Here is a 27,268-nt window from a genome sequence, read left to right as displayed (position 1 = left end):
ACTCCGAGCTCAAAACGCGTCTAGGGTCTAACCACTCCAGCGCTGCGTCGCTCTGTCTGCGGGGCTGGCGGCCGGACACGGCGACGGGGCCTCCTCGGAGTCATGAGTTATGCAGGATGGGTGTTGAATGCCGAGTGCCGAATGCTGATGGCTCGGCGTGGCGCGGCCGCCTGATGCTGTCGGAGTGTCGGAGTCGAGGACAGGCGACGGATTTGGAGGGTGGTGCGGCCAGGCGCGGCCTGGGGCATGCCCTGCAGGTAGCGACGTGCCCGGGGTGCTCGACGTGCCCTCGCCAGTAGTTGTCCGGAGACCGAGTCACCGAGTCGCCACCAGCAGCACGCAGCACCGGCCCAGCTGCCCGGCAAGCTGCCCCATAGCAAAGCGAAGCAAAGCCTTGTTTTGCTGAGTCGGTCGTTCCGTGCGCTTTGGTTCGCGACGTGCTTGCCGGGCATCCGGTGGCGCGCGCCGCCAGGCCGTCAGGCCGTCAGTGGCGACAACTGTGGAGAGAGAAGACTCAAGAGGTGCCCTTTGCTTTCGTCACCAACGAGAGGCTCAGGTGTGTGCGTGTGTGTGAGGTTCAGGTGTCGAGCGAGACAGCTGTGGGTCCGCGCTCGGTCGCGGTGGAGCTGCCGGGGGCGCCGGCAGAGAGACTGCCTCTTGGCCGGAGAGTAACAGCGCTTTGTAGAGGTTAGGTCGTCTTCGCGGGCGGGGTTTTTGTTTGTCCCTCGCCGCTGCAGCAGCTCGTGTGTGTGTCGCGAGTCCGTGTGCTTGGCGTTTGCACCAGTACAAGTGTTTGCCGTAGTACTACGTACGTGGTTCGCGCTGTTTGTTCGTTCCGACAGAATGTCTATACTGGAGTGCCCCCCCCCTCCGCTTTCGTTGGTAGGTTGGTGTGCCTGCGGCGCGCGGCGGTCGCACCCGCCCTGAAACTCGCGCCAAAGTCTCGAGCGAATGGCAGTGTACTAGTGTACCACTGGCTACTTTCTTTGTGTTGACATTGCCCCGGGAAGCCCCCAACCCGACCGCGCTTTAGGCTGCTGCGCGATGCGGCGCTGCGCCTCTTCTTGGACTAGGCCTGCCACCGCCTGCCACCTTTCTCGTCAGGCTTACCTGCGCCGCTGCCCGGCAGGCCCGGCACCGCGGTGGGCCCGGTGGGGGCCGGGGGCTCCGTCCGGGAAGGGAAAGGGGAGGGTGGAGGAGGGGGCGTGGAAAGGGCCGTGGAGCGCCACGCGCTGGTCCAAGGTCGAATAGTTTTCCAACACAACGCGAGAAATTCTTTGCCGGGTGCTACGAGTTTCTCATACGGACGCAAGCGGCATACCAGCTTGATCCTGGCCGCCAATCTCGCGGTCCGGCCGTTTTGCTGGTTTTGCCAATTTGGCGGTCGAGGCGTCTTTGTTCCGTTTCGTGGAAATGCTTGTCGCCATCGCGGTGGCGGCTCAGTGTACTGCCGCTTGCCTATTCCGCTTCGCCGGACATGAATTTGATTTCGCTCGGCTGATCGTCTTGTGTTGATACCGGTCTCAAGGCGGAGCTGGGCTTTTATTTCCCATTCATCGCCGAGGCTCATGCATTTGACGACCCTCCGTCTGGTTTTGACTGGGTTTCGTCGACTGAATCCGAGTGCCGACGTGGCTTCGCGGTATTTTGGCCATAGACTTGACTCTTCTCCTCTGTTGCAGATGTGGCTGGTGCTGGCGGTGTGGGCGGTGTGGGCGCTGTGGGCGGCCTGGGGGCTGTGGGGCCGCGGGCCACGCGGGCTGCCCCCGGGGCCGTGGGGGCTGCCCGTGGTCGGCTACCTGCCCTGGCTGGACCGACTGCGGCCCCACGAGACGCTGACGGCGCTGTCGCGGCGCTTCGGGCCCATCTTCACCGTGCCCATGGGCGGCGTGCGCGCCGTGGTGCTGGCCGAGGAGGCCCTGGTCCGCACCGCGCTGGCCCGCGAGGCGTGCTCGGGGCGCGCGCCGCTGTACCTCACGCACGGCCTCATGCAGGGACACGGTAAGCACCGTCGCCGTCTCTGTCGCAGATGAACCCCTCGTTCGAATGGCGGCCTACCCGCCTGCCACGCGCGTGTTGCGGCACGGCCTACTCGCCACTTCGCAGGCGCTCTGCGCGCTCTGCTCGCTCTGCGCCACCACACAGTGGGCCAGAACACCGGTGGAGGCGGCCAAAACCCTAGACGCGTTTTGAGCTCCAGAGTCGCTAAATGGGACTCGAATCGAACGTGTGACCCCACCAATGGATTGCTCTCCGCACGAGGAATCCATTAGGGGTCACACGTTCGGTTCGAGGCCCATTTAGCGACTCTGGAGCTCAAAACGCGTCTAGAGTTTTGACCGCCTCCGCCGGTCTTCTGGCCCACTGTGCACCACTCTAATTTCTCCTCATCGCACCGCGGCTGCCATAATCGAACTCGCAAATAATTTAGTACTACAAAATGCTGCCGTGACGCGCACTGGAGAAGGAACGAGGGAAAAAAAGTGGTGTACCTTATCGGGGATTCGAACCCGCACCCCCGGCGGGGGAACGTTACGCGGAGCCCTCGCACGTCACCAGGTCCCTGTGGCAATTAACTCACTTGGCGCGATGCTCCGAGCACGCAATGATGCAATAGTTGTCGAACTGACGTCACTCTCCTAGGGGGCCGGGCCCCGGGGCCCCGGGGACTCCGGGGGGCATTCCTGCCTCTCCATCGCGGGCCCGCGCCGTCCTCCTCCGATTCGGCCAGTGTCTCCACCAGGGACTCCGACTCCAAACGCCGCTTGCGTCTGCATGTAAAACGGTGGGATGCAAAAGCGTCACGTCAATTTCACAATTGGATTTCGTTATCTCTGCTTATGAGACTCCGGACACCAATTTGGATTTTGGCCGGTCGGCGACCCCTACGCTGAGAGTGAAAGTGGCCGGGGGTTCGGCCGGGGGAGGCCCGGAGCCCCAGCGGGGCTGCGGCGTGGCGTGGCGGCCGGGTGTCATGGACACTGGGGGCGTTGGACTGCTGGACTGACGCGCTGACGTCACCCCGGAGTCCGAGCACGGGCAGGGCACGCCGCCACTACACTGGGTTGCACTGCCGGCCGGCCGGAGCAATGCACTGGTGCAGGGCCTGCACTGCCTGCGCTGCCTAGTCCGGCTCCGGGCCCGCGCGCCCTGTTCCGGCTCGTCGTTTTACGTAAACGCCGGCCCTTTTGTGCTGTGATTGGCTGCGACGTCCGTTGGCGGTTTGGTTCCGTTTTCCCGGAAAGCCCCGCGTAAGTGGCCGGGCTGGTCGTCGTGCTTGGCGGGTCCATGGCGGGGCTTGGTCGCCCCGCCTGGAGCCATGCTGGAGAGCTACCTGGAGCGAGCGGCAGGGCGACCCCGCATCCTTGGACTCGGCGGACTCGGTGTTTTGAACCCGCGCGGAGTGAACGCCCTGGGCGCCATCGAGACCCCCCGGCCGCCGTCCTGCCGCCGCCCTGCCGCCCGCCGCGATACAGTGCTGGCCAGCGCCCTGCCGGATGAGTCCAGACGCGTCCAGATGTGTCGGCCCGCACGTACGAGGTGACGCAACACCATCCGGATAGGCGTGAGGGCAAGGGCCTGCGAGGACCCTACGAGGGACCCGAGGGACCCAAAGGGACCCAAGGGACCGAACCCCCGTTGGGCGTATCTACGCGGTACCTTCCATGTCGGACGAGGGTTCCGGGTTGGATGGATGCCGTCACCGGCTATTTTTACTTTTTGTCGACCGTAGAAAAGGAAAGGGAATGGGGAAAGGGGGGGGAGGGATGGTTTCCGAAAGTAGCAAGCCTAGCAAACAAAAGCACGTGGCCGTCGCCGGCCAAGCTGTCGCGGTGCTGGCTCAGCGGGCTTGGTGGCGGCCCCCGAACCCTTTGGCCCTGGGCCTCGCCTTTGGCCCTTTGGTGTAGTATGCCCAACCCGAGGGCCGAGGGTGGCGCTAGGGGGCCGCCCTGCCCTGCTGCCCTGCCGCCCTGAACCTGCGGCCCCCCACAGTGGGCCAGAAGACCGGTGGAGGCGGACAAAACTCTAGACGCGTTTTGAGCTCCAGAGTCGCTAAACAGGACTCAAACCGAACGTGTGACCCCACCAATGGATTCCTCGTTCGGAGAGCAATCCATCGGTGGGGTCACACATTCGGTTCGAGCCCTGTTTAGCGACTCTGGAGCTCAAACCGCTTCTAGAGTTGTGTCCGCCTCCACCGGTCTTCTGGCCCACTGTGCCCCCTTTCCCGGTACGAGGGCCGTCCTTCCAGGAACGCGGTGATAGGGCGCCCTAAGCCCTGCGGCCCTGCAGCCGACCCTTCTGGGCGTCTGCCCGGTGCAGTGCCCGACCCATGCCCAGCACGCTGACAAACACTCTCACTTTCAATTTCTCTCTCTTTTCCCCTGGACCTTTCCATTTGTGCCAGACAGGCCGAGACCTGTGTGAGGTGAGGCCTCTTGATGGTGGCGTTCTTCGGGCCGCTTCGCCAACCGACTGCACTGATTTGTGGGCGGGCCGTCTGGAATGTGGCGCGCCCTGCCTTGATAATCAACTCCTTCTTCTCGGAAGCGAAGCGATCATCTCCCTTTTATTCGAGCCCTATTTCCCTTTTTCTTCTTTATACAGCTCGGGGGCCCGGCCGGCCGCTGGCTGCGCTGGCTCCCAGAAGGCCGGCGGCCGAAACTCTAGCCGCGTTTTGAGCTCCAGAGTCGCTAAACAGGGCTCGAACCGAACGTGTGACCCCACCAATGGATTGCTCTCCGAACGAGGAATCCATTGGTGGGGTCACTCGCTCGATTCGAGTCCCATTTAGCGACTCTGGAGCTCAAAACGCGCCCGGGATTTTGACCGTCTGCACCGGTCTTCTGGCCGCTCGCAATGTAAAAGATAATGAAAACGACAGCCTGTTTGTAGTTTCCTCGCTGCGCCCTCATCAAGTTGATGCATAACCCGAGGTAACCCTTCGGATGCTCATCACTCCCCCCCCCCCCCCAGCCCGGTCGGCAGCGCCGTCACACCCTTTTCTCGGAATTTCATTCAACCGATTATGCGCGATTGCATCTCATTACCTACGTGCAATGGGCGTGTGTGTGAGTGAGACGAGGCGAGGGCGAGGGGTTCATCCTGGTTCAACCGCCGCCCCGCTGCACCGGACATGCCGGGCGATGCCGGGTCGTCTGCGGCGCGCGAGTACGCCCTGTTCCCGCGCGAATTGTGCGGTGCAGTGCCCTCGTCGCGCTTAGCTGTCTCTCTCGCACCTGTAAGGAACGCTCCGCGAGTGCGAGAGGGAGGCGGAGCGACGAAAACGGCTCTCGGGATCTGTCTGCTGCGGTTTCGATCTGTAATCGCGCACCTCGGCTGCACCAGCCTCAAGCCAGCGCGGCCGCGCCTAGCGCCGTGCGCGCAGGCAACCCACCGCACGCGCCTTGCCGCCAGCCGTGCGTCACGGACACACCTCCTTCCACACCCCTTTTTAGTCTTTTACGCGCCTCTAGTCTCGCACAGGGTGCCTCTCGCTTTTAGCCCTGTGCTTCCAGTCGTAGGTGTTTGGATGCGCGCGCGCTCTACAAGGCGCCGCCGGGCTGCTGCCGAGAGTCCTTTCCTTTGCTCTGTCTCTCTCGCAGTCAAGGGTCTCCCGTATCGGTGCGAGAGAGACAGAGCGACGAAAGCGAGTCCGCAGAGGCCTCAGTGGCGCTGACTGCTCTGGCGCTGGGAAGTCATCCTCCATCCGGTCAAGGTGGTCTTCCTCGCGTTAGTAATCCGGACTGCGAGGCCGCGCCAGGCCGCGCCAGGCCGCCTTCTCTCTCACTCACACACACACACACACACACACACACACACACACACACACACACACACACAAACACACCGACATGTAAACGGACACATTCCCACCCGCAACAACTCGTATGCTCGCGGTCGCGGTACTTGAAGTGATTAGCCAAAGCCGAAGAGTTATGCGCATACTTTATTTTTCCTACGCACTCTATCCGATATTCTCGCATACGCGGTCGTGTAGGGCTAGCGGCTGGTCACTGAGAAACTAAAGCGTTCTGATTGGCTTCTGGGTGCCCTTGTGGCAATCGAGGCAAAGGCTCAGTTCAGATTCTCTCGGGGAAAAGGGCCTACGAGCGGCTGGCGCTACAAGCACCAGCGCTACTCCATGCCCAAAGTAACTTTTCGTACTGGGCGGTGCCTTGCGTACGGAGTATCGACAAGATCCGGCCGGGTCGCTCAGTTCTTGACCGATTGATTGTTTCCGAGAAATCTGAACCAGTCAAAAAACAGCCGACACACACATCAATTGTAGAAGCCCCAGCTGCCATTATTTCTCTAAGGGGGTGCGTGGTTTTCATTTTTAATTTATTGAACCCATTTGATCGAACTTCGGCGCGGTCAGCTCGTGAATGGCTCCGCGTACGCGTGCACTTGAAACACGCGAGTGCACGTCCACTCGGACCGAAAGGGATTCGGCAATCATCGGCTCCTGATGAATGAGACTGCTTACTTTGGGTGCGGTACGCGTTCCTTTTTTTCTCTCCTCTTTTTTGTCGCTTCTTTTTCGCGGGCCGCTCTGACGTCATCGCCTTACTGGAGGGCCGCAGTGACGCGGGCGCGCCATTTGTATAAAATGTTCATTCCGATCGGAATGATCATTGCACACGTCAGGGGCCGTTCGCCTCTGGAGTGCCCCACCATTCCCTCCGTTCCCGAAATACATTTCATAGTGGCGTGGGCCCGTGGGCTTGCCGGCTTGCCACGCGGTCTTGCCTGCCTTGCCACGTGCCTGGCGACGCCACGCGCTTTGCGGGCTGCCAATGGGAGATGAACGAAAACGAAACCCCTTTCAGGCGTCTCTCTTTTTATTGGCTACCGGAGAATGCGGTTACGCCTATTGGCTCGGCTCCCCGCCTATCTTTTACTACACTGCCGGTACGCTGGCCGCTGGGGCCGCTGGCCGGCCTTGACTTTTACTCGATCCAGGAGGAGAGGGGGGGGGGGCTGGTGAAGTGGTGAAGCGAGTGTCTTTCGCACAATGTCCACGCGGCTTATCCCATTTCCGACTCATTTCGCAGTATCTTTCTCACAAAGGTGAAAGATGAAGTCACTTTGTCCCAACGTCGTTAAGTTACTATCACTTTACCAAGTCTGACGCACAAATTTCCTTTAGCGTCAGTGGCAAGTGACTCAGCAAATCTGATTGAAAATTGTGAGTGAGAAAAATAGCCAGTTTCGGTCTCGCAAAAGGACGGCGGTTTGTTATAGTCCACCGATAGAAACAGGTTTGCGTTGAGGTGGGAAATACATCATCGTCAGAACAATGTGACTTGCGACCATAACGTCTCACGTAGAGCGTGCGTAGAGCGTGCTCATCTGCCAACATGCATTCCACGCAGACACAAACAGCTGAAACAAACAATTGACCACTGAGAAGGGCATTCTAAAAGTGTGTTTACATAGAAATTAGAGTTTGCCGCGCGGAGGAATCGCTCCTGAGGCTCGTCGAGTCACTTTTGCTCTCGAATGATGGGAAAAAAATTAAAATGACTTCAGGTTTGGCCGGTCTGGCTGGAGCAACTTAAAATACTAAACAAAATCATACGATTTTCTTTGAAGTACCTAAAATATTTTTGCAAGGTTTTGAGAGGGCACAAAACGGTACTACAGACATACTCTCTGCATAAAATTTCCATAAAAAATATCATTACTAGATAAAATTAAAATTTTAAAATTAATACATTTAAATTTCATTTGATTGTTGCATTTTAAGGTGAATAAAATTAAAGCAAGACAAGGACGCCCATAGGTGGGTCAACGTGGGCTAGATATCCTTCGACTTGTACTGTACATGATTTGGCTCAATGGGCACCACGAATCTGTCCAAACGGGACTAGATTGTTCCTTGGGTCCAAACTAGTTTTGGACTGTACAGTCGTAGTACGGCGCTCGGAGTGAAGGCGCCACTATGGACGTCTTTACCGCCAAAAGTGAGCCTGGGGTTACCTGAGGTCATGCCGCCAGCCCCGAATTGATTTCTGTCCCCAGCCTTTTTGTTTTGGCAGAATTGGCGGGTCTAGTCCTGTGTGTGGCCGGCCATTTTCGGCCAAAAAGTAAAAAAAAAAGAGTATGAGAAATTGATGTTGGACCTTGAGCCTTCAGAACAGGGTTGCGTGGGGCCTGTCGCCGGTGTGCCCCTCTTGTATACTTGTATATCGATCAGGCATACGAGCGGAAAGGTAGGCAATTCATTCGCGGTGACAGGTAGCTCATTTTGATTATTTTTATTACTTTTTTCGCAATGAGCCGAGCCGGCCGCTCGGTATGGCGTCACTGTAACTCCTGCAGCCTGTTCAAACATAACCACACAGCCTAATCAAGGGGAGGGGGGAAAAAGGGAAAAGAAGTCCAAGTGACGAAATTCGCCGGCAAACAAAAACAAAACCGTTTTCTGTGAATTGGCGCGCCCGGTTTTTCGTAAGGCACGCTCATATTTCAGCCGGGGCGGCGCGGCCCGACGCGCGGTCACTTCGACGTGCGACTTCGCGGAACGCCGCCAGGGATTTTTGGCGGGCCCTGGCCACCTCGCGCCACATGGCGCGAAAGCGATGGGTCGATTAATCGAATCCTCGCCAAATTCGAGTCAATCCGCAGGGCACTCCGGGCAAAAAGAATGGATTTGCAATGCGCGCATTGCGACATGAATGGCGCTCTGGGGGCAACGGCCCGGGGGGCGTGGCGGGGCGCGGCGGGGCGCGGCGGGGCGGGGAGGGGGGCGTGTTGCGTAACCTGGAGTACTCCCCGGTGGCGCGGCTCCGCGGCTCGCAGCGCGGCGCGCGGAGTCGTGGAGGTTGTTGACCCAGGAACAGGGGACGCGGCGGGACGCGGCGGCGGGACGCGGCCACTCCGCGCCATTCCGCCAATTTTGCAATTATCGAAATACCTGCGCGTTGCACTGTCCGTGGGCGGCGTGCGGGGCACTGCGGGGCGCGGGGCCGGTCTGGCCGCCCCGGGACGAACCTTTATTCGAACCCGATGAACCGCGGCACCGCGGCGGCGCCTTCGTTATGCAAACCGTATCGTTTGAAAGTTCGCGCCGCTTCGCCGCTTGGATGCAGGTTTTCCGGGTCCCGGCCGGCCGGCGGTAGCCAGCGGTAGCCAGCGGCCAGGGTAAGGACCTGGGTACTCTAGCACCGCGTGGCCAGGCCACGCCGGCCACGCCGCGAGCCGCGGGGTCTACGCCCTGGCGCGGGGCGTGGCGGCGCGCGGCGGGCGCGTTTCAAGGACGTAAACACTCTCGACCACGGCACGGGAGCTCTACGCGTGGTAGGTCCAGCCAGCCGGCCCGCGCACTGCCGCCCGCACCGCTCGCCGGTTCGCGCTTCGCGGCTAGGCCCCGGCGCGCACGTGTGTGTGTGTGTGTGTGTGGTGTGTGTGTGGCATCTCCGTGGGAAAACCGCCGTGGAAAACGCGGAAATCGATTGGCCCGGAAAGTGTAGAAAGAAGGGAAATTTTGGCGTCCGAGCCAATATTGCACAATACCTTTTGCCATTTTGCCTGTAACAAATGAAGTGGCTTCTACAAACCCAAAGCCATTTCATGTCGCATAGTTTCATCTTGAAACTAAAATAGTTCTCATTCCTTTTGATGTTTATGATTTTCTTGCAATGACGGTAAAAACAACGGCGTTGGAAGGCACCGTGGTGGCCAGCCGCATTGCCCTGGCCAGCACGGCCAGCACGGCCAGCACGGCCAGCACGGCCAGCACGAGGCGCTGGTGTCCACGAGCCAACAACCTCTCCTCCCGCGCTGGAATTTCATGTGTGGAAAGCAGCATTTGAGTTCAGTCACCGGCAAGCGGCCCAAGCGGCCCAAGCGGGCTCAGCGTCGCGGCGTCGCCCGGTCAACGTCCCGCGCGCGGGCAATTAATAATAGAATGGACAAACATCGGGAGGAAAAGCGATCCCATTTGGCCTTGGAGCGCGCCCGGAGTTCCCGGAGGACTCCGGCAGGGCCCCGCTAGAGGCCCCGCGCCCCGCCGCCGGCCCCGCGCCAGCCTGGGAAAGGCGAAAATTCCGATTTGGTGACGTCGCCGTGCCGCTTGCTTTTATCGTTTTGTGCCTTTTGCTTTCTCGGGACCGCGTGTGTCGGGCAGCACGTGGAAAATCTGGGATTTCGTTTCGCTGTTCTTGGAAGTGAAGGGCGCCTGTGCGCGGAGTATCTACGCGCAGCGGGATGGAGTATCGACTGCTCCCCGCACTTGCCTCTGGCTGTCTCTGCGTGCCTCTGTGTTGAAATCCTACCAATAAAATCCAAACTGTCTGTCTGTCTGTCTGTCTGTCTGTCTGTCTGTCTGTCTGTCTGTCTGTCTGTCTGTCTGAGTGTGCTAGTCACTTTTCTAACGTTGAACATTTCTGTCTGCAGGGCTCATCTGCGCCGAGGGCCCGATGTGGCGTGAGCAGCGTCGCATGGTGGCGGGCGCGCTGAAGAACCTGGGCGCCGTGAAGAGTGCCGGCCCGCGCAGGGACCGACTGCAGGCCCGCATCAGCAAGGGAGTTAGCGCGCTGCTCGAGGTAAGGGCGACCCCCGGGCCCCGGGTTCGAATACCAGCCCGCGACGACTTTTTATTTCTCTGCGCCTTGCGCGGAGTGGCTGCAGGATGCATCGAGTCGACATCCGCTACCTCGGCGGCCGAGGCGCCGTGGCTCCGCCGTTGGTGTAGCCGTTGACTTTGACCCACTTGGGGCCCCCTGGCCCCTCGGGGCGCCTTGGTGCGCCTCGGTGCCGCCGGCTTCATTATCACTCAATTTGTCGCGTGTTCCTCACTCGCCACAAGTTTTCTCCGAAACACTGTTGGACTATAGCAAAAAAAATCGTGCCGCTTTTAAAAAACAATTGAAAAAAAAAAAGTTTTGAAAGAAAACCGCAGCGCGGCGACGCGGAACCTTGCAAGGCGCGGCATTGGCTGTACAGTGCGCCGTGTTGTTGACGGCGTGAAGGGAGGACGTTAGGATGGCGTACAGTGCGTCAAAGGTGGCCTTACCTCCACGGCCAGCATCGGCCAGCACTCCTGGAGTCCGAGTCCTGGGTCCCCTCAGCCCAACTTTAGATTCGCCAAATCACGCCACCATTAGTGGCGCGCACACACGTGCACACATACGCACGAACACACACGTGACGTTACGTAAATTTATGCAAACGGCGTAGTAGTGCTGGCCCGGGCTAGGGTTCATCACACCCGGGCATACCTCCTTGTTATTTTGAAACTATTCGCACCTGGCGGAGTCAGTGCCCCGAGAGCTGCTCCGGAGAGGGCTATCAGTTTGCTCGCGAGCGCCGTGCTCTTGTTGTTTGTTTTGGTCCGTCAAATGCCCTTCGGCTTGTTTGTTTACGTCATTGGCAGAGGACGCTCGTTCAACGTCGTTAGAGCAGGGTGCCAGCTCGCAGGAAGCACCAACTACTGTTAGAGAACTTGTTTATGCTAAGTCACCTCTTCCTCTCCGCTTGAGCTTGGCTATTTGATCAAATACGACATTTCCGAAAATCATAGAAAAAAGAGCAAAACACATGCCGGTTTGCCCATTAGAAACAGGTGAATAGGAGCACGTGGTGAATCCTTGATTCGCTAGGGCCTACCCTGGGAATTTCGATCGAAATCATTTACCCTTGTCCCTGTTTTCTCTCGTTGAGCTCCGTTATAAGCAAGCCTTAGAAACGAATGATAATAAGAATGAAAATAAAAAAAAAGACATTGAAATGAGTTGACCTCGCCGCGTGGCCTCTTTACCGCGGTGCAGCTTCGTTGCTTTTATTCCTTTCGGCTCGTTTTATCGCGCGGTTCCATCTCGCCTGCATGCACCTGCGAATAATGGCCGCCACTCTGCGAATAACGCGACCATGTTTCGTGGCTGCCGATTATTGGAGACACAGCGACACGAGCTCTCCGACACACAGAACCTCACCAACTGTCTGAGAGTTTTCACCTGATTTCTAGGCTCACGACGAGAGCGTCATCGAACCAGTTGTTGTCACGCCCATAGGTAGACGGAGTTTTGATGAATATGTCATCAGTTCGTGACGATGCGATGGAGACGCGTGGGTGGGAGACCTGAACTCTAGCGCCGGCCCCGAGATCCTTGCAGGAAACCTCATCCTGGAGACCTCAACGCGCGAGGGTGGTGTAGAGCGCGGTAAACACGTCAACACCGAGTGCCCGGCCTGGCCATCCAAGCCGCTCCTAACCTGTTGAACGCGTGTTAAATTTGACCGTCACGGCCGTACGCAGTTCGCAGGACGCACGCGGGTCCAGTAAACAGCACCTCTTGTATCCCCCTCGGTTGTTATTTGCGGAGTGGAAAGTATGGTGGTCAAATAAGGACGCCCTGCGGAGGAGCGATTGCTTTAGGCCTTTCGGCGCCTTTCGGCGCCTTTCGGCTCGCGCGAGTGGAGATGGCGCGTATCGCTGGACTGGCTTACCGCGCGTAAACAAGCGTCAGGGTAAACAGTGGAAGATAAAAGTGTTGAAGGCACTATTGGCAGGTCGTTAAAGCTGCCAATAATAGTGTGCTTTTTGTTTTGTTTTTCTGTGGCTCCGGTTTGGAGTGTTGCGCAATTGGATCATTCCGAATCTGGGCTTGAGAGTCAGAAATGACGTCACCTTGGAGCTCATCCGCAGTGCTCTTTTCTCTAAGACCACGTCATTTCTGACTCCCCATTTTTGTCCCGCTTTCTTGGGGTCCAAACAACCTAACCTAACCAATCAAGTCGTGTGTTGAAATCCAACGCTATTTGGCCTTTTTAACGGGCCTCTGTGCGGGTCTTGATCGGTGACGTCAGGCGCCCCCACCATCCACGCCATCCACGTGCCATCCACGTGGGTCAGTCATCCTTTCTTGTTTTGGTCACACAGCGGGAGTACCCCCTGGCGGCCTCGGTGTCCCCTCTGTTATTTTTTAATTCATTTTCATCTTGAGTAAAAGGGGGGAGGGAGTGGGGAAGGGGCCTTATCCCGCGTACTTTGGTAAGCGGTCCCGCGGCCCGTCGTGTCCAGCGGATAAAACGAAAACAAAACAGCTGTTGTTGCCGAGCGCATTCCTGGAAATCGCTCTGTTTGTGTTTTGATGATGTCCTCGCCCCCCTTTTGCCTCTTGCGCGAACATGTTGCAAAGTGAATCATTTGCATGCAAGGGAATCCCGAAACGATTGAACCCATTAATTCCCTCACACACACTCACACCAAAAAATAAAAATGAAAAAAAGTATTTAAGGGACAAAAAAACTTGAAAAATATTATTGTAGAAAAAAAAGACTTAAAGCCCTTTCAGAGAAATTAATTTGCCTAAAAAATCCTCAAATATTTGTAGAGAAAGAAATTTAGTTTATCTCACTTACTCACTCACTCACTCGCTCACTCACTCACTCACTCACTCGCTCACTCACTCACTCGACTCACTCACTCACTCACTCACTCACTCACTCACTCACTCACTCACTCACTCACTCACTCACACACTGGCACGCACGCCACGCACGCACTCCAAGTGATATTGACAGCTGCTTACTGAAAACAAACGAATGGGCTTATTCCGATTGCAACGCCGGGGCGGCGCGGCGTGGCGCGACCAGGGCGCGCCCATCCGTCAACGTCCGTAGCTCGGAAACTTTTGGACTCATCGGCTCATCGGATGCAGCAATGCAAACGATTGAATGAAGTGATGTGCGGAAAAGTACGGCCGCACCGGCCGGGCCGTGGGCCTCTGGGCCGTGGGCCGACGGAAAGCGAGAACAGCGCGGCCGATCGGCGCGATCGCAGACTGACATGGACTTCCTTGCGACACGCGGTGCGGCGCGCTGCGCGGTCTCACGTCGCGGAAAATGCCGAATAACGCCGTGGCCGCCGAGTCTGGGGAGCTGGGCGTTGCGGGGCGTTGATCCGAGCAGCCGAGGTCTCGGAGCGCTCGATGCAGTGCGGTGCGCCGAGGGGGTGTGCCCTCTCAAATGATTGCAGTCTTTTTTGAACGACCCCTTTCCCTTTCAGAGCCTGACGGGCCGCGAGGACGTGGAGGACGGCGTGGACCCCCACGGCCACCTGACGGAGGCCGTCGGCAACGTGGTGAACGACGTGGTGTTCGGGCGGACGTGGGCGCCGGACGACCCCACCTGGCTGTGGCTGCAGCGCATCCAGGACGAGGGCACCAAGCTCATCGGCGTGGCCGGCGCCATCAACTTCCTGCCCTTCCTCAGGTACGGCCCCTAAAAAGGTTAGATTTGAACCTCTGGCTCCTGCACGCTCCAGCCCGTTCCTGCCGCCAAGACGCGAACGCTCGGGCGTTTTAGCCAGGCACTGTGTCCAATGACCCCCGGGACTGCGCTAAGCGTGCTCGCCGCTCTAAGGCTCTGTCTCTCTGTGGACGGCCGCTCCATTGGATCCGCCATCTGCCCCGCGTGGCCTCGGCCGAAAACCGAAATGCGTCCGGACACCGAATCGGCCGAGCCGGCGAGCGGATTACAGGCTCCCGTTGCAGTGTTGGTGCAGCAACACTGCAACAACGCAGCATATCAATGTATGACAGCCCCATTGTGCTCTATTCACCACTCTTCGGCTCCGCTGTGCTCCAGAGGGGCTCGGTGAGCGGCCAGTCGCGCTTCGCTTTGTCGCGCCCCGCCGCCCCGCCGTCGTCGGCCAGGTCATCGGCCCCGTCGTCGTGGACCTGCGCGGGCCATCCTCCGACACTTTCGCATCCTTATGCATATGCAGTGCAGGCACTGTGCAGGCACTGTGCAGGCTCAGTGCAGTGCGGGGGATGCTGGCCGGTGCTGCCGCGTGGGGCGATGACCCCCGCAGGGCATTGCCCCCGAGGGGCCCCGCCGGCCCCGCCCCGCCCCGCCCAGATCCCCCGCGGACTGGCAATGCGCGCCCCGCCGCCGCCAAGGGCCCGCCGTGCCCGTCACCGTCGTGGTGCAGCTCTGGGAGGGAAATTTCCCCCGGAAGGAAGGGACGCCGGGCATTGGCAGCCGCGGGGCGGGGCGGGGCGTTTCTTGGCGCGGATTTTTTTCCCGCCGTTTTTGTTCTTTTTGCCGCCACTACGTGCCGCGCGTCGCGTCCGGGGGTGCGCGCAGTGCAGTGCCCTGGTCGGCGCGAACCCTTTTGCCGCCCTTTTGTGTTGGCCACACTGGGAAAGCGTCCGCCGGTCAACGCCGTGTCAACGACCGGGCTTATTGTCGCCGCCAACCCCTTCGCCCTGGGCCGTCTCACCGCGATCGTGATTTTATCGCTGCGAAGAATGGGTGGCATTGTTGGCCACCCTGGCGCGATGACGCGGGGACTTTCGCACGTGACGCTGGCAGGCATGGCCAGGGCCTGGCCCGCCAGAGGGGCCCGCCGAAAACGAAAACGCCCCAAGGCCTAATGACGCAATGCGCGCCACGTTGGCACCCCTGCACGCACTTGGCGCATAATGCGTTGGCACCCCTGCACGTGCACGCACTTATGGCGTAATGGCGCGCAATTTCGGGTGATTTATTTCGCCGCTCTGTTCAATAATTCCTCATCATCGGACGCGCACCCCGTGATCCCCGATCGCCTCTCACGAGACTGTACTATCCGAAACAATCTGGCGCCAGTTGGCCAAGGCGTTTATGCTGTAAATATGAGGAAATAATGACGGTCGGTTTTATAGTTTTTAATCGACGCGATCGTCGTTTGTTTCCCCGCCTCGAGATATCGAATCGAGGCCCAATTTGTCGTCCCCAATTTGCCAAGTTGTTTCGCACTACAAGGCGGTGCGGTTGTATAACGCGTTGTTATACCGATATTTGCTCAAGGCGGTGGCGGGCCGAGGTCAGAGACCTTTGCAGTGCAGGACCGTCGCGGCCTTGCCATTGCGAATCGCCTGTCCGTAAATCAGCACGACGAAATGGCGACTGGCGAAACGCAATGACGCGCAACGGGATCATCCTCGATGCAACCGACCCACCAACAAACGCCGTGCGTCGCCCTGCGTCGCCCTGCGATGACAAGCGATGCCACTGACCCGTGTTGTTGTGAGGCCCTGTCGCGCTTTCATAACGATTCCCAGCATTGCAGGCGAAATTCTCCTCATCGGAGGCCCCATTGTGTTCGCGACTACAGGGGAGGCAGCCCCCTTCTCGCCCAGGCCGTCTGAGTGACCGCGTGCACAGCCAGACCGGCCAGACCCCAGACGGCACGGACAGACGAGGGGTGCGCCGACCCCGCCGAGAGGCCGAACCCTACACTTTCTAAAAACAAAAATTCACACAGAATAAAACAACATTTTCATCAATGTTTTCTAAAAGTCAAAAAAAAATTAGAAAAAGCTGTGCGTGAAACTTGACGTATGAAAAATTGCTAGCTTCTGTTAAAATTTTTCATAACTTTTTTTTTAAGAATAGCAACTGACGCAAAGCTGCTGCAAGGGAGCAGGTGTGAGAAGCGGTGCACGTAAGTCTTGGCGCTTTGGTGTCCCCCGCGCGCATGCGGTGCAAGCGGTGCAAGCGGTGCAAGCGCCCCTCCCCTCCCTGCCTCCCCCGCCGGGGCCTCCGGGCCTCCAGGCGTCAGGCCGCGCAGGGGTGAGGGACCTGGGGTCAGTAGCCCCGCCGGAGGATCCCTTGGCCAGGACCGCGCAAAATGGGGGCAGAGCGTTTTCGTCGCTCTGTCTCTCTCGCTCCCATACGAAACGCCACGCGAGTGCGAGAGAGACAGAGCGACGAATCAGTCTGCAGCAAGGCCCAGCCTCCCCAGCGTGAAAGTCGGTGGTGTGGCCCTGCAGGGACAACGCAGTGACCCTTGAAGGGACTCTGCCGGGGGGAGTGACCGATAGCGCAAAGGAAGGGTAGCATTGTGGCGAGGACGAGGGGCCGGCGTGCCGCCCCGTCACCCCGACGGGACGGGGCGATCGACCTCACCTCAACGATCTAACCCAACCACACCACAGCCAGCCGCCCGCGGCACCTGTGGGAGACATGGACTCAGACGCGCCGTGTGGTCCCGGTGGAGACAGTGGTCCCTACCCGGTGACAGGCAACAGGCGCCCCTTTGGTAGTATCTCCTCGAGAATTAGTCCCGGACCTTCCTTTCCTCGCGACACAATCATTCAAGTTTCGGCTCGGCCAAGCCAACAGAAGTCATAAAAATAATTGCGTTAATTTTTTTTTTAAATAAGTAAAACGTTAAAAAATGTTGATCTTTTTTTGAGACCCAGTTGTAGGGCAGGGTGTGAGCCTCGGACTCTCAGGTAAACATCCCCTCTCTCCCCGCCCCAGTACGGTACACCTTGCAGTACCGCAAGGAGCCCTCCCGGCAGGCCCCTGGCGGCCCCTGGCAGCGGGGGCGTGAGAAATGATAATAAAAAAAGGGGACCGGCCATAAAAAGAGAGTGCACCCTGCGCTGCACCCTCTACCGCCACAATGGCCGGGAAGGGCGGATCTTGTTTTCGGCAGGTAACGGTTCCTAGCTCAACGTGGGAGCGGCGGGGGAAAAAAACGAGGCCAAACTTCATTATTTTTCGTGATGCTCAGATAGCACTGTAACCTCGAAAGTCAAGACCCGGCGATCTGTGATTTTTTTTTAGCAGCGCAATGCCGCGCAGTGCTTTGGCTCTGCCCTTGTGCCCCGTGAGTGCGAGAGAGACGGAATGAGTCCGCTGCGTCCGCTGGCGGCGGGGTCTTTACCGGTCTTTACCCCCTAATGAAGCTGGGCCAGATGATGAGGCAGGTGGCCAAGTGCACCAAGTTGCGGGCTGGGCTGGGGTCCAGGGTCTATTAGGCTGAGCCTGGATTATCAGGCCTGCACGGCTTGCACGGCCACGTGCGTCCAGGGTGTCCAGACTCGGCAAAGTGATGATTCTTTTTTTTTTTGAGGGGGAGAACGTGGTGCTGTGCCTTCCCCAGGACGCAAGATCGAACACACGGACTAGGGATCCCTAGTCGTGTGATCGAACATCAGGCACATCCCGTCCGCGTTGAACCGCACTCTGAGAAAAAATGACGGAAAATCCTGGATAATTTTTTTGCCAAACTTTACTGTACTTCAAAAACCAGTATCCACCGTACAGCCTACAGTATTTACCGTACTCGCTTTACAACATATTCCGTAGTCTTTTAACAGTAGTTACCGTTCTTCCGTACAGTCCATGCCACCAGATCTGGTCCCAACAAAGGCCACTTCCTAGAATTGTCCACATCAGGATCTTGAAAAAAGGGGGTCGACCGACTGAAAAATTTTATTGCACCTTTCGATAGGTCTTCGTCAAGACCTTTTCTAGGAGTGGTCGGAAGGGGGGTCTCGGAGTCCGACTTCAGCAAAAAGAATGCATTTTTTCCATTCCAATGCATTTTGTCAGAACTTTCAAGCGTTTTTTGTCTACATTGTGCCTCCAGGCTGCTGCCGCAGAACGGGCGCGTGATCCACTGGCTGAAGGAGGGCCAGCGCTCGCAGCACGCCCTGTACGCCGACCTGGTGGCCGAGGCGCGGGCGGCGCTCGCACCGCAGGGGCCGCCGCGCCAGGACGACGACGACGGCGTGCAGGGCGTCCAGGACGGCGACAACCTCCTGGGCGCGTGGCTGCTGGAGGCGACGCGCCGCCCGGACAGCCCCTTCTACACCGACCGCCAGCTGCACTTCCTGCTGGCCGACCTGTTCGGCGCCGCCCTGGACACCACCGTCACCACGCTGCGCTGGCTCATGCTCTTCGTGGCCACGCACCCCGAGGCGCAGCAGCGCGCGCACCGCGAGCTGGACGAGGTGCTGCAGGGCCGCGCGCCCACCCTGGACGACCTGGCGTCGCTGCCCTTCGTGGCGGCCACCATCATGGAGACGCAGCGCATCCGCTCCGTCACCCCGCTCGGCATCCCGCACGGCGTCAGGGAGGTGGGTGGGTGCCGCAACGAAGATCTAGGCGCGTTTGGAGCTCGAGAGTCGCTGAATGTGACTCGAACCGAACGCGTGACCCCACCAATGGGCTGCTCTCCGAACGAGGAATCCATTGGTGGGCACACGCTCGGTTCGAGTCCTCTTTAGCGACTCTGGAACTAAAACACGACACTTTTCTTCTGGCAGGACACCGTGCTGGAGGGGTACGTGATCCCCAAGGGCACCATGCTCATCCCCCTGCAGTGGGCCATCCACATGGACCCGTCGCGGTGGGGCGACCCCCAGGAGTTCCGGCCGGAGAGGTTCCTGGGCGAGGACGGCGCCGTGCTGCGCCCCGACGGCTTCATCCCCTTCCAGACAGGTGAGCGGCCGCGCCAGCCGCGCCACAGTGGGCCAGAAGACCGGTGGAGGCGGCCAGAACTCTAAACGCGTTTTGAGCTCCAGAGTCGCTAAACAGGACTCGAACCGAACGTGTGACCCCACCGATGGATTCCTCGTTCGGAGAGCAATCCATTGGTGGGGTCACACGTTCGGTTCGAGTCCTATTTATCGACTCTGTAGCTCAAAACGCGTCTAGAGTTTGGGCCGCCTCCACCGGTCTTCTCGCATAGACCATGACCTCCCACGACCAACGTTCTCGCCTATTTCTCTCGCAGGAAAACGCATGTGCGTGGGCGACGAGTGGGCCAGGATGATGCTCTTCATGTTCAGCGCGGGGCTGCTGCAGCGACTGCACCTGTCGCTGCCCGACGGCGAGGAGGCGGACCTGGAGGGCGTCTGCGGCATCACGCTCACGCCCAAGGACCAGCGGATTCGCTGCGCCGCCCGGAATCCTTAGAAGAAATGACGGAATAAAGCACGAGAAGGAGAAAAGTGTGTCTGGTTTCATTTCCAGTGCCCAAAGAGAGACTGAAAAACTGAGTCGGGTGACCAGGGCACCCGGTTTCCGAGCACCCCTTCCCGTTCTATGGGAATAGAGTACAGTCCGGCCGCCCCGCCGCCGCGCCCTCGGGACTCAACAACGAGTGCACGACGGAGAAAGTCCCGTCTGGTCGCCGGCGGCCCGGCAGACCGACTCCAAACGTCGCTCTGTCTCTCTCGCACTCGCGGGGCGCTCCGTGTGGGTGCGAGAGAGACAGAGCGACGAGACGCTTTGCGGAATCAGTCTGCAGCAAGGCAGAGGCGGCCGAGCGGGACGGGGCTCCTCTCGCGCCGGCGCCCGCGAGGGTGGCCGCATTCGAATTTCATTCTGTCAATATCCCAAACGCCTCGAAAAAAGTAATAAAAATGAGAAACTGTGAGGTTGTTTTCCGCTTGTGTTACCTTTGTTTTTCCCCAGTGGCAGTGACCACTCGGACCGCCGGCGCGAGCATGCCGTCAATGTGAAGGCGACTTTTTGACACGTGCGGATGGTGTAGGTGCCGGGCTTGCCGGCCCAGGTGCCACACAGTGGCGTGCCACGCGCTGGCTGCCTCTCATTACGTCCAGCATTGAGTGCAGCCTTACATCTGACAGTCGGGAGGCCAAGTGACACGCCGGCGAGGGCGCGCGGCCGGGGCAGCCGTCGGGCAGCCGTGAGGGGCGCGACCGGCTCGGCCCCATTGTAACCTTGTCGTGTACTCCATGTTATCCCTGCATAAGCCACCGTAAGCAGTAGCCACCCCCGCCCCCTCCCCTCCCCCCGGCCGCCACTGCGCCCCGGTCCCGGCGCGCTGCCTCGCTTGTGGCGACAGCCTCGCAGACTTTCACAGGGAAAGCTCGGGTCCGCGGCGCGCGCTGCAACCCTCTCCCTCTGGTCGCGCGCCGAAAAATGCTCCAAAATGAATGACGCGGCCCCCTAGGGCCCATTGACCCCGCAGGCCGTTCCCAGAAGTGAGGCTGTGAATCGTTTAGCGTCGCGGGAGGCATGAATAGGACGGGCCGAGCCAGTCGGGCAAGCAGTGGCCGAGCACGCACAGTGGGCCAGAAGACCCGTGGAGGCGGCCAAAACTCTAGACGTGTTTTGAGCTCCAGAGTCCGGAGAGCAATCCATTGGTGGGGTCACACGTTCGGTTCGAGTCCCATTTAGCGACTCTGGAGCTCAAAACGCGTCTAGAGTTTTGGCCGCCTCCACCGGTCTTCTGGCCCACAGTGGCACGGCAGAGCCGCAGAGCCAAGTCAGCCGCGCAAGTCAGCCGCGCGCCCCGCCCCTGGCACGCAGGCAGCCCATCCAACGCGCCGCGCCTCGGACTCTACTCTCTCAACTCTAGCGCTGTCGCTTCAATGGAACTGAACCCATTCCTGGTCGCTTTTTGTTTTAAACGCCGAGTCATTGACAGGCTGGGCCCGATACTCGTCCATTGACTTGTCCCACTCGTTGCCGTGTCGGTGCCGCGGTGCAGCAGGGAGAAAGAAGGAGACATGGAGTTCAATTAGGTTTTCTGTATTTTCAGTATCAAAAACATTTGTGAGTGGCACAAAGAACACGTCTCACATTCACAACGTTCGGATTCACTCTGGGCGCGGGCGAGCTTTTTTGACTTGACAAGTAGGAATTGTGAATCTAACTTTAAAGCATATCCAAAGACTGTTCCAGACAGTTTGACTTGGTGTCCGCCAAGCACGCCACACCACTATGCACACAAGTGTTACACTCTCACACGCCACACTCACACCACTTAGACGCTAGACATAAATATATTTACAATTACGTACAAAACACTTACGTATACTCTTCAACATAGATAAAACTTGACGGGACGGCGACTCGAAAATCGCCACAACAACTGAGATAATTTCTACTACTTCGTTTGTACTTCTTGCATAGCGTTTCTGAGCAGAGTCTCGAAGCTCATGCAGACGGGGCCGCGCCGATGTGTATACGCATACACCGGCGCGGGAGAGACACATCGAGAGTACCGTACAGCTAAGATAACACAGAGAAGAGATAACTATATAGCGCAGTCTTTTAAAACAGTGAGCTTAACTACAATCAACTGACTAGTAACAACTTCAATACTTGACAGCCGCCGTGGGCTTACTCAGTAGTGAACACAGTAACATAACGCTAAAATTGATTTACACAGCCTAAACCGCGTGGCGCTGGCAGTGCCGCAGCAGTGCCCCAGCACGCTGGCGCCAGACGCGTTCTAATTACGTTGTACTGTTCTCGCTGCCGGCTCCTCCAGGGAGGGCTGAGCAGCTTCAACTGGGAAACTTAATCGCAAGCAGCACCGGACTGGTCGCGGGCCCGCGGACTCCGGATGCCGGAGCGCAGACCCACCACATCTCAAACTCGTCAATTTTTTTTTTGTCTTCATTTTCTTTTTTGTTGGTGCGATGTAGTCCCCGTATGGCACACTTGAAGGAGCGCAAGCTGAGGGAGACACGCCCGAATGTTGGGCACGGCCGTTCCGGGCGGAGCCTTGGCGGGGCCGTGGCGGAGCCCGCGCGATCGTCACTTGGCCAGCGAGGGGCAGCAAGGCCGTGAGGGTCGCAGGGGCCTCGCCCCGGTTCGAATACTGGCGGTGGCGAAAAAAAAAGGGGCGGCGACGAGGCGCCTTAGTTGCTGCCGACGTTCCTGACCACGCCGGCGTCGGAGAGCGAGGCCTGCGGCACGGGTGTCGCCACGTCGGCCACGTCGCCGGACGCCATCGGCCTCTTTTTCAGAACGACCTGCAGACAGAAAAAAACAGGGACCGTTAGAAGTGCAAGGCTTTGTTGTCTTTATTGGGTGCAGTTTTTCGTTTTCTCTCTTTCGCGGGGTTTCTTTACACGTTGCGTTTTTTATTATGACGGATTAATTTTTTTTCGGTGAAAGATTTTACTTTTTATGGTAGGGAAACGCGAAATGAGAGGTCGGTGCTCGGGTCATTGGGCTGGCCAGGGCTGCCCGGGGGAGCGGGCGGTCACCGACCTCGGTGGTCGTTGTCTACTGCGCGGGAAGGGAGGGGGAGGGGTGCCCCGTAGGGACCCGTAGGGACCCGTAGGGTGCCGGCCGGTCAGGGCAAGGCGGGGCAAGGACCTCAAGGGCCTGGCTCACTGACTGCGCGCCGCGCGCCGCGCCGGGAAACCCTTTGTAAGTGTTGCAAGGGATGCTCACCTTGAAGGCGTCGGGAGTGACGGTGACCCCGGTGTTGCCCTTGAGGGAGGGCAGGGAGGCGCCCTCGGGCAGCTCGATGTGGAACTTGTGCAGCAGCGTGGAGAAGAAGAGGAAGAGCTCCATGCGCGCCAGCACGTCGCCCAGACACATGCGTCGGCCTGCGGGACAAAGGACAACACGGTTAGCTCGGCGAGCGAGGAACAGGCGCGGGTTCGAATCCCGACGGAGGCAGGTGTTTTACTGCAGTGCGGCCAGGCCGGCTACTCACCGGCTCCGAAGGGCAGGAAGAAGTCGGGCTTGGTGACCTTGCCCTCGGCGGAGAGGAACCGCGAGGGCTGGAAGCTCTCGGGCTCGTCCCAGAGGGTGGGGTCCATGTGCACGGCGTGCAGCAGCGGCACGATGTGCGTGTCCTTGGGGATGTGGAAGCCGTTGAGGGTCACGTCCTTGGTGGTGGCGTGGGTGGTGCCGAGCGGCACGATGCTGGACCGCCGCAGCACCTCCAGGATGGTGGACTCGGTGTAGGGCAGGTAGGCCAGGTCCTCCAGGCTGGGCAGGCGGTCGCGCCCGACCACGGAGTCCAGCTCCTCCTGCACCTGCTTCATGATCTCGGGGTGGTGCAGCATGAACACGACGGCCCACTGCAGGGTGGTCTTGATGGTCTCCATGCCGGCGGAGAAGAGGTCGCCGATGATCTGCTGCATCTGGCGGTCGTGGTTCTTGCCCTCGAACAGCGCGGCGTCGCGGCCCTCCTCGCGAGCGTTCTGAATCTCGAGCAGGTAGGTGTCGACCAGGTCGCGCATGTTGCTGGGGTCGAAGGAGGCGCGGTGGTCCTCCACCGTCTCCTGGAAGAAGTCGGCCATCTCCTGGCGGTTCTGTGGGCAAAGAGGAAACGGCTACGTTAGCAAGGGGCGGTCGGGGCGTGCGTTGCAGTGCGTCGCCGCGCTGTCCGACAAGACACCCACCTGGTTGAGCTTCTTGCGGGTCTCCTGCAGCCAGGGCATGTGGCGCAGGAAGGGGATGAAGTTGACGGGCGCCAGGGTGCCGAACAGGCGGAAGCCCTCGTCGATGAGGTCCATGAAGCGGCGGAAGCGCGCGTCGTCGTGGGTGAAGCGCATGGACATGATCATGGAGCAGATGACGTTGCTGATGGACACGGCCAGGATGGGGTTGAGGTCGCAGGGGCCCTCGCCGTGCTGCTCCAGGATGGCGGCGAAGGACTCCACCTCGCCCATGATGCGCGCCTCCATCTGGCCCTTGCCGGCGCCGATGTACGTCATGCCGAAGTGGCGGAGGCGGTCGTGGAGGAAGCGGCGCTGGTCCTTCCAGAGGCGGCCGTCGCTGTTGATGACGCCTGCAACACGGAGAGCAGAACATTGGGTTATCTAACGCGAAAAGAAAAGCACAGCCTTTGTCGTCGGGGCGGCGGCGCGGCGGCCATGGCGGCGGCGCGACGGCGACCCTTTCTTTCTTTTCTCCAGCCGCCGGCGGCGGGTGGGCGGCGGCCGGAGGGGCCCGCAGGGGCGCAGACGGCAGGGCTGACGGTGCGTCGGCGGGGCCGCGCCGGGGGCCGCGCCGCCCGGGTTACGACACCCACGCCACGCGCCACGCCGCCTCGCGTTTACGAAAAAAGTGCGGGGCTGTTTTTGAACGCCGAACGCCGCCCCACCCACCGGCGGGCCGCCGCGCCCCGCGCCCCACCGCGCTGTTACATAAACCACCTGTTACTTCACCGCGCGACGCGACGCGACTCGAGACGCTGCGGACCTGCGGACTGCGGACCGGTACAGGTCATGACGGCCGCCAGCAAGTCCCGTCCTTCCCTGGTCCCTCCCGCGGCGGCATGGCGCGGCCGCGTCCCCACCATGCCAGCGCAATGCGGCGTGCGCGGCGCGGCACGCGGCGCCAGGCTTCGCGGGTCAAGTGCCAAAACGGCGCGCGCCCCCCTCGGCCCCTGGGCCGCCCCTGGGCCCCTCGACGGGAGGCGTGGTCCGGATGTAGTGGTGCCCAGGATGACGGCGTCCAGGCCGCCGCCGAGGCCCCCGCCGCCCCTCCCCGTTTTGTTACGGCGCGACTGCCGCCGGCCGTCGGTCTGGCCGTCGGTCTGGCCCGGCTCGGTTCAACGCACTGCACGCGTTACGCAAAACCTGCGGTGAAGAGGTGAGGTAGTCCGAGGAGCAGCGCGGGGCGCGGGGCGTGCCGCGACGGGGCGTGGCCGGCGTGGCCGCAAAGTGCGTGGCCGCGGCGCGTTGGGCCCTGGCCGCCCTGGCCTGCCCAACAGCCCTGGAGAAAGGTTGGTCGCAGTGCAGTACGCCGCGCTGCGCCGCGCGCCGCCACCGTCTGAAGGACGTCGCCGGAGTCAACAACCTTTCCGAGAGCGCGACGCGGCGAGCGGCCCGGAGTGGGGACGTGTTTCGCGCTCGCGCCCAGCGAACCACCAGCGAAGCCGACTCCGCGTAGCACCGCGTAGCACCGCGGCCACCGCGGGGCTACCGCACTGCGCCGCGTCGCATCGCGTCGCACCCCGCGCCCCACGCCACGCAACCGGCGGGCCGACCAGGGGACCAGGGCACCCGGGGACCAACCGGGTGGGGACTAATGCAGAATGAACACATTGAACCGGTCCGAGTGCCGAAATGCCGAACCGCCTTGCCCAATCCGAGAGACGAGACTGCCCCGCAGCCGCGGCGGAATGACTGGGAATGGCACGCCACGGCACGCCGCCCGCCCCGCCCCGCCCCGCCCCGCCCCGCGCGGTACGCCGTCTGAGAGAAAATGCTGCACGCCCGGCGCGCCGTCGTTGTAACAGAACGGGTCGACGCGGGCCTCCGAATTTTTGCGGCGGCCCGACAGCGGCCCTCGAGGGCGACACACTAGAACGGCCCGGCCTCGGCAGCGGCCAGTAGCGGCTTGGCGCGAAAGTGTCGCCCCAGTCTGGCGGCCGCGGCGTCCGCGAGCGCGCCAACGGCCCAACGGCCGACGCGATTCTGCTGACGCAGGGGATCCCATGTGCGGCCCGCGGAGGCTAGTCCCCCTAGCCGTGGCTAGAGGGCCTGCCAGCCGGTGGCGCCTCGCGCTTCGCGGCCGCCGAGTGCGGCACGCGGCACGCAGCACCCGGCGCCAGGGGCGTCACTACCCCTACACTCGCCCTAGGCCTTAACACCACTTAACACTACGTATCACTGCACTGCTTATCACTGCAACTTACCGTAGCCTCCTAAGATCTCGGTGAACTCGGTCTGCGGCCTGCCGGTGAACTCCTCCTTGCGGAAGGCCTCCCGGATGGTCTTGTGGTCGGCGAGGACCACGATGTTCTGGCTACCGAGTCGCGCCGAGAACATGGGGCCGTACTTGTGGGTGAGCTCCTTGTAGTGCAGGTGGATGTCCCCCTTGAGGAAGGGCAGGTAGCCGAGCACGGGGACGCCCCAGGGCCCGGGGGGCAGGCGGCGCTGCTCGCGGTACAGCTGCACCAGCCGCACCAAGACGAGCACCACGCTGAAGACGAGCAGGCTCCAGCCGACATCCGCACCACTGTATGAAGCACTGCACGCAGCACTGCACGCATCGCAAGTCCTCAGCAGCCACTGCACGCCACGGGTCACGAGCAACATGATGCACTTGGAGGGATAGTCCAGGGAGTACGAGAGAATACACGCTAAAGCGGCTCGCTGACACACGGCACACTGCACAACGACACACCACCTCCGCGGGTGGACCAAACAAGACTGAATTACATGTTGACTGTCCTTGCTGTCTTTTATAGTGATTCATTGGCCGCCGCTCGGCGCGGCTCGGCTCGGCTCGGTTCGGGCCCCCGTCGGCCGCGCCGCCCCACCCCGCTCGGACCCCGCTCGGGGGAGGCAGTGGGGGGCGTTCGGGCGATGTTCGGGGGGCCCACGCCGACGCATTGGCCGGGCGGGGTGGCGGGGTGGGGCGGGCCCCACAGTGTAGGCGAGGGTGGAGGGGAGGCCAAGCAGCCCCAGCGCGGCGTGCAAGGGCGGGCCGGCTCGGCGACGCTCGGCTCCACTCGTTCGGTTCGGTTCGAATCCCACTGTCAATCCCGCCTCCGGCTCGGCGATGTTCGGCGAGCGGCGCGGCCCCAGGGGTGGGGGTGCTGGCGGCGCGGCGGCGGCCCGCGCAGCCCGCAGCCCGCCAGTCGGGAACCGGCCGGCGCGACGTGCACGTCGAGGCGCCGTGCCGCCGCTCCGCGCGGCGCCTCGTCCGCGGCGACGAGAAAAACATCGAGTCCGAGTCGACTTCGGCGCGCGCGCTCCACCTCCGCGGGCTGCAGTGTTCCTCGCTTCGGGAAAGCCGCGGA

The 27,268-nt window shown here is 60.4% G+C and overlaps 2 protein-coding genes across 3 annotated transcripts; one reads left to right on the top strand and one right to left on the bottom strand.

The window, feature by feature from the left end:
• The first annotated feature begins 194 nt into the window (after window positions 1-194).
• LOC117651720 (cytochrome P450 306a1) lies at window positions 195-20,171 on the top strand. 2 transcript variants are annotated; one of them, XM_034396022.1, is made up of 7 exons: window positions 195-556; window positions 1,683-2,001; window positions 10,405-10,553; window positions 14,018-14,223; window positions 18,380-18,869; window positions 19,059-19,233; window positions 19,529-20,171. In XM_034396022.1, exons 2-7 carry the CDS (start codon window positions 1,683-1,685, stop codon window positions 19,708-19,710), a joined length of 1,521 nt encoding a protein of 506 aa, XP_034251913.1. In that variant the 5' UTR covers window positions 195-556; the 3' UTR covers window positions 19,711-20,171. The 2 variants fall into 2 exon arrangements, with proteins under 2 accessions (XP_034251913.1, XP_034251914.1); XM_034396023.1 differs by lacking the exon at window positions 195-556 and adding an exon at window positions 599-687.
• Window positions 20,172-21,278: 1,107 nt separating this feature from the next.
• LOC117651719 (cytochrome P450 18a1) lies at window positions 21,279-26,700 on the bottom strand. Its single transcript, XM_034396021.1, has 5 exons — window positions 26,159-26,700; window positions 23,916-24,304; window positions 23,222-23,825; window positions 22,954-23,111; window positions 21,279-22,526 (listed from the first exon to the last, which is right to left on the bottom strand). Exons 1-5 carry the CDS (start codon window positions 26,559-26,561, stop codon window positions 22,413-22,415), a joined length of 1,668 nt encoding a protein of 555 aa, XP_034251912.1. The 5' UTR covers window positions 26,562-26,700; the 3' UTR covers window positions 21,279-22,412.
• Between the last annotated feature and the right edge of the window lie 568 nt (window positions 26,701-27,268).

The sequence above is a fragment of the Thrips palmi genome, unplaced genomic scaffold (genome assembly GCF_012932325.1).
Source record: "Thrips palmi isolate BJ-2018 unplaced genomic scaffold, TpBJ-2018v1 HiC_scaffold_6, whole genome shotgun sequence".
Classification (NCBI taxonomy): domain Eukaryota; kingdom Metazoa; phylum Arthropoda; class Insecta; order Thysanoptera; family Thripidae; genus Thrips; species Thrips palmi.
Note: the sequence above shows the minus strand (reverse complement) of the source record. Positions and strands in the feature narration are given on the sequence as shown.

Coding starts and splice junctions, on each gene's coding strand:
- LOC117651719 (XM_034396021.1), bottom strand. CDS start 26,561: ATGTTGCTCGTGACCCGTGGCGTGCAGTGGCTGCTGAGGACTTGCGAT. Junction 24,305..26,158: donor CGAGATCTTAGGAGGCTACG/GTAAGTTGCAGT, acceptor TCCGTGTTGCAG/GCGTCATCAACAGCGACGGC. Junction 22,527..22,953: donor TCACTCCCGACGCCTTCAAG/GTGAGCATCCCT, acceptor TTCTGTCTGCAG/GTCGTTCTGAAAAAGAGGCC.
- LOC117651720 (XM_034396022.1), top strand. CDS start 1,683: ATGTGGCTGGTGCTGGCGGTGTGGGCGGTGTGGGCGCTGTGGGCGGCC. Junction 2,002..10,404: donor CGGCCTCATGCAGGGACACG/GTAAGCACCGTC, acceptor TTCTGTCTGCAG/GGCTCATCTGCGCCGAGGGC. Junction 14,224..18,379: donor AACTTCCTGCCCTTCCTCAG/GTACGGCCCCTA, acceptor TTGTGCCTCCAG/GCTGCTGCCGCAGAACGGGC.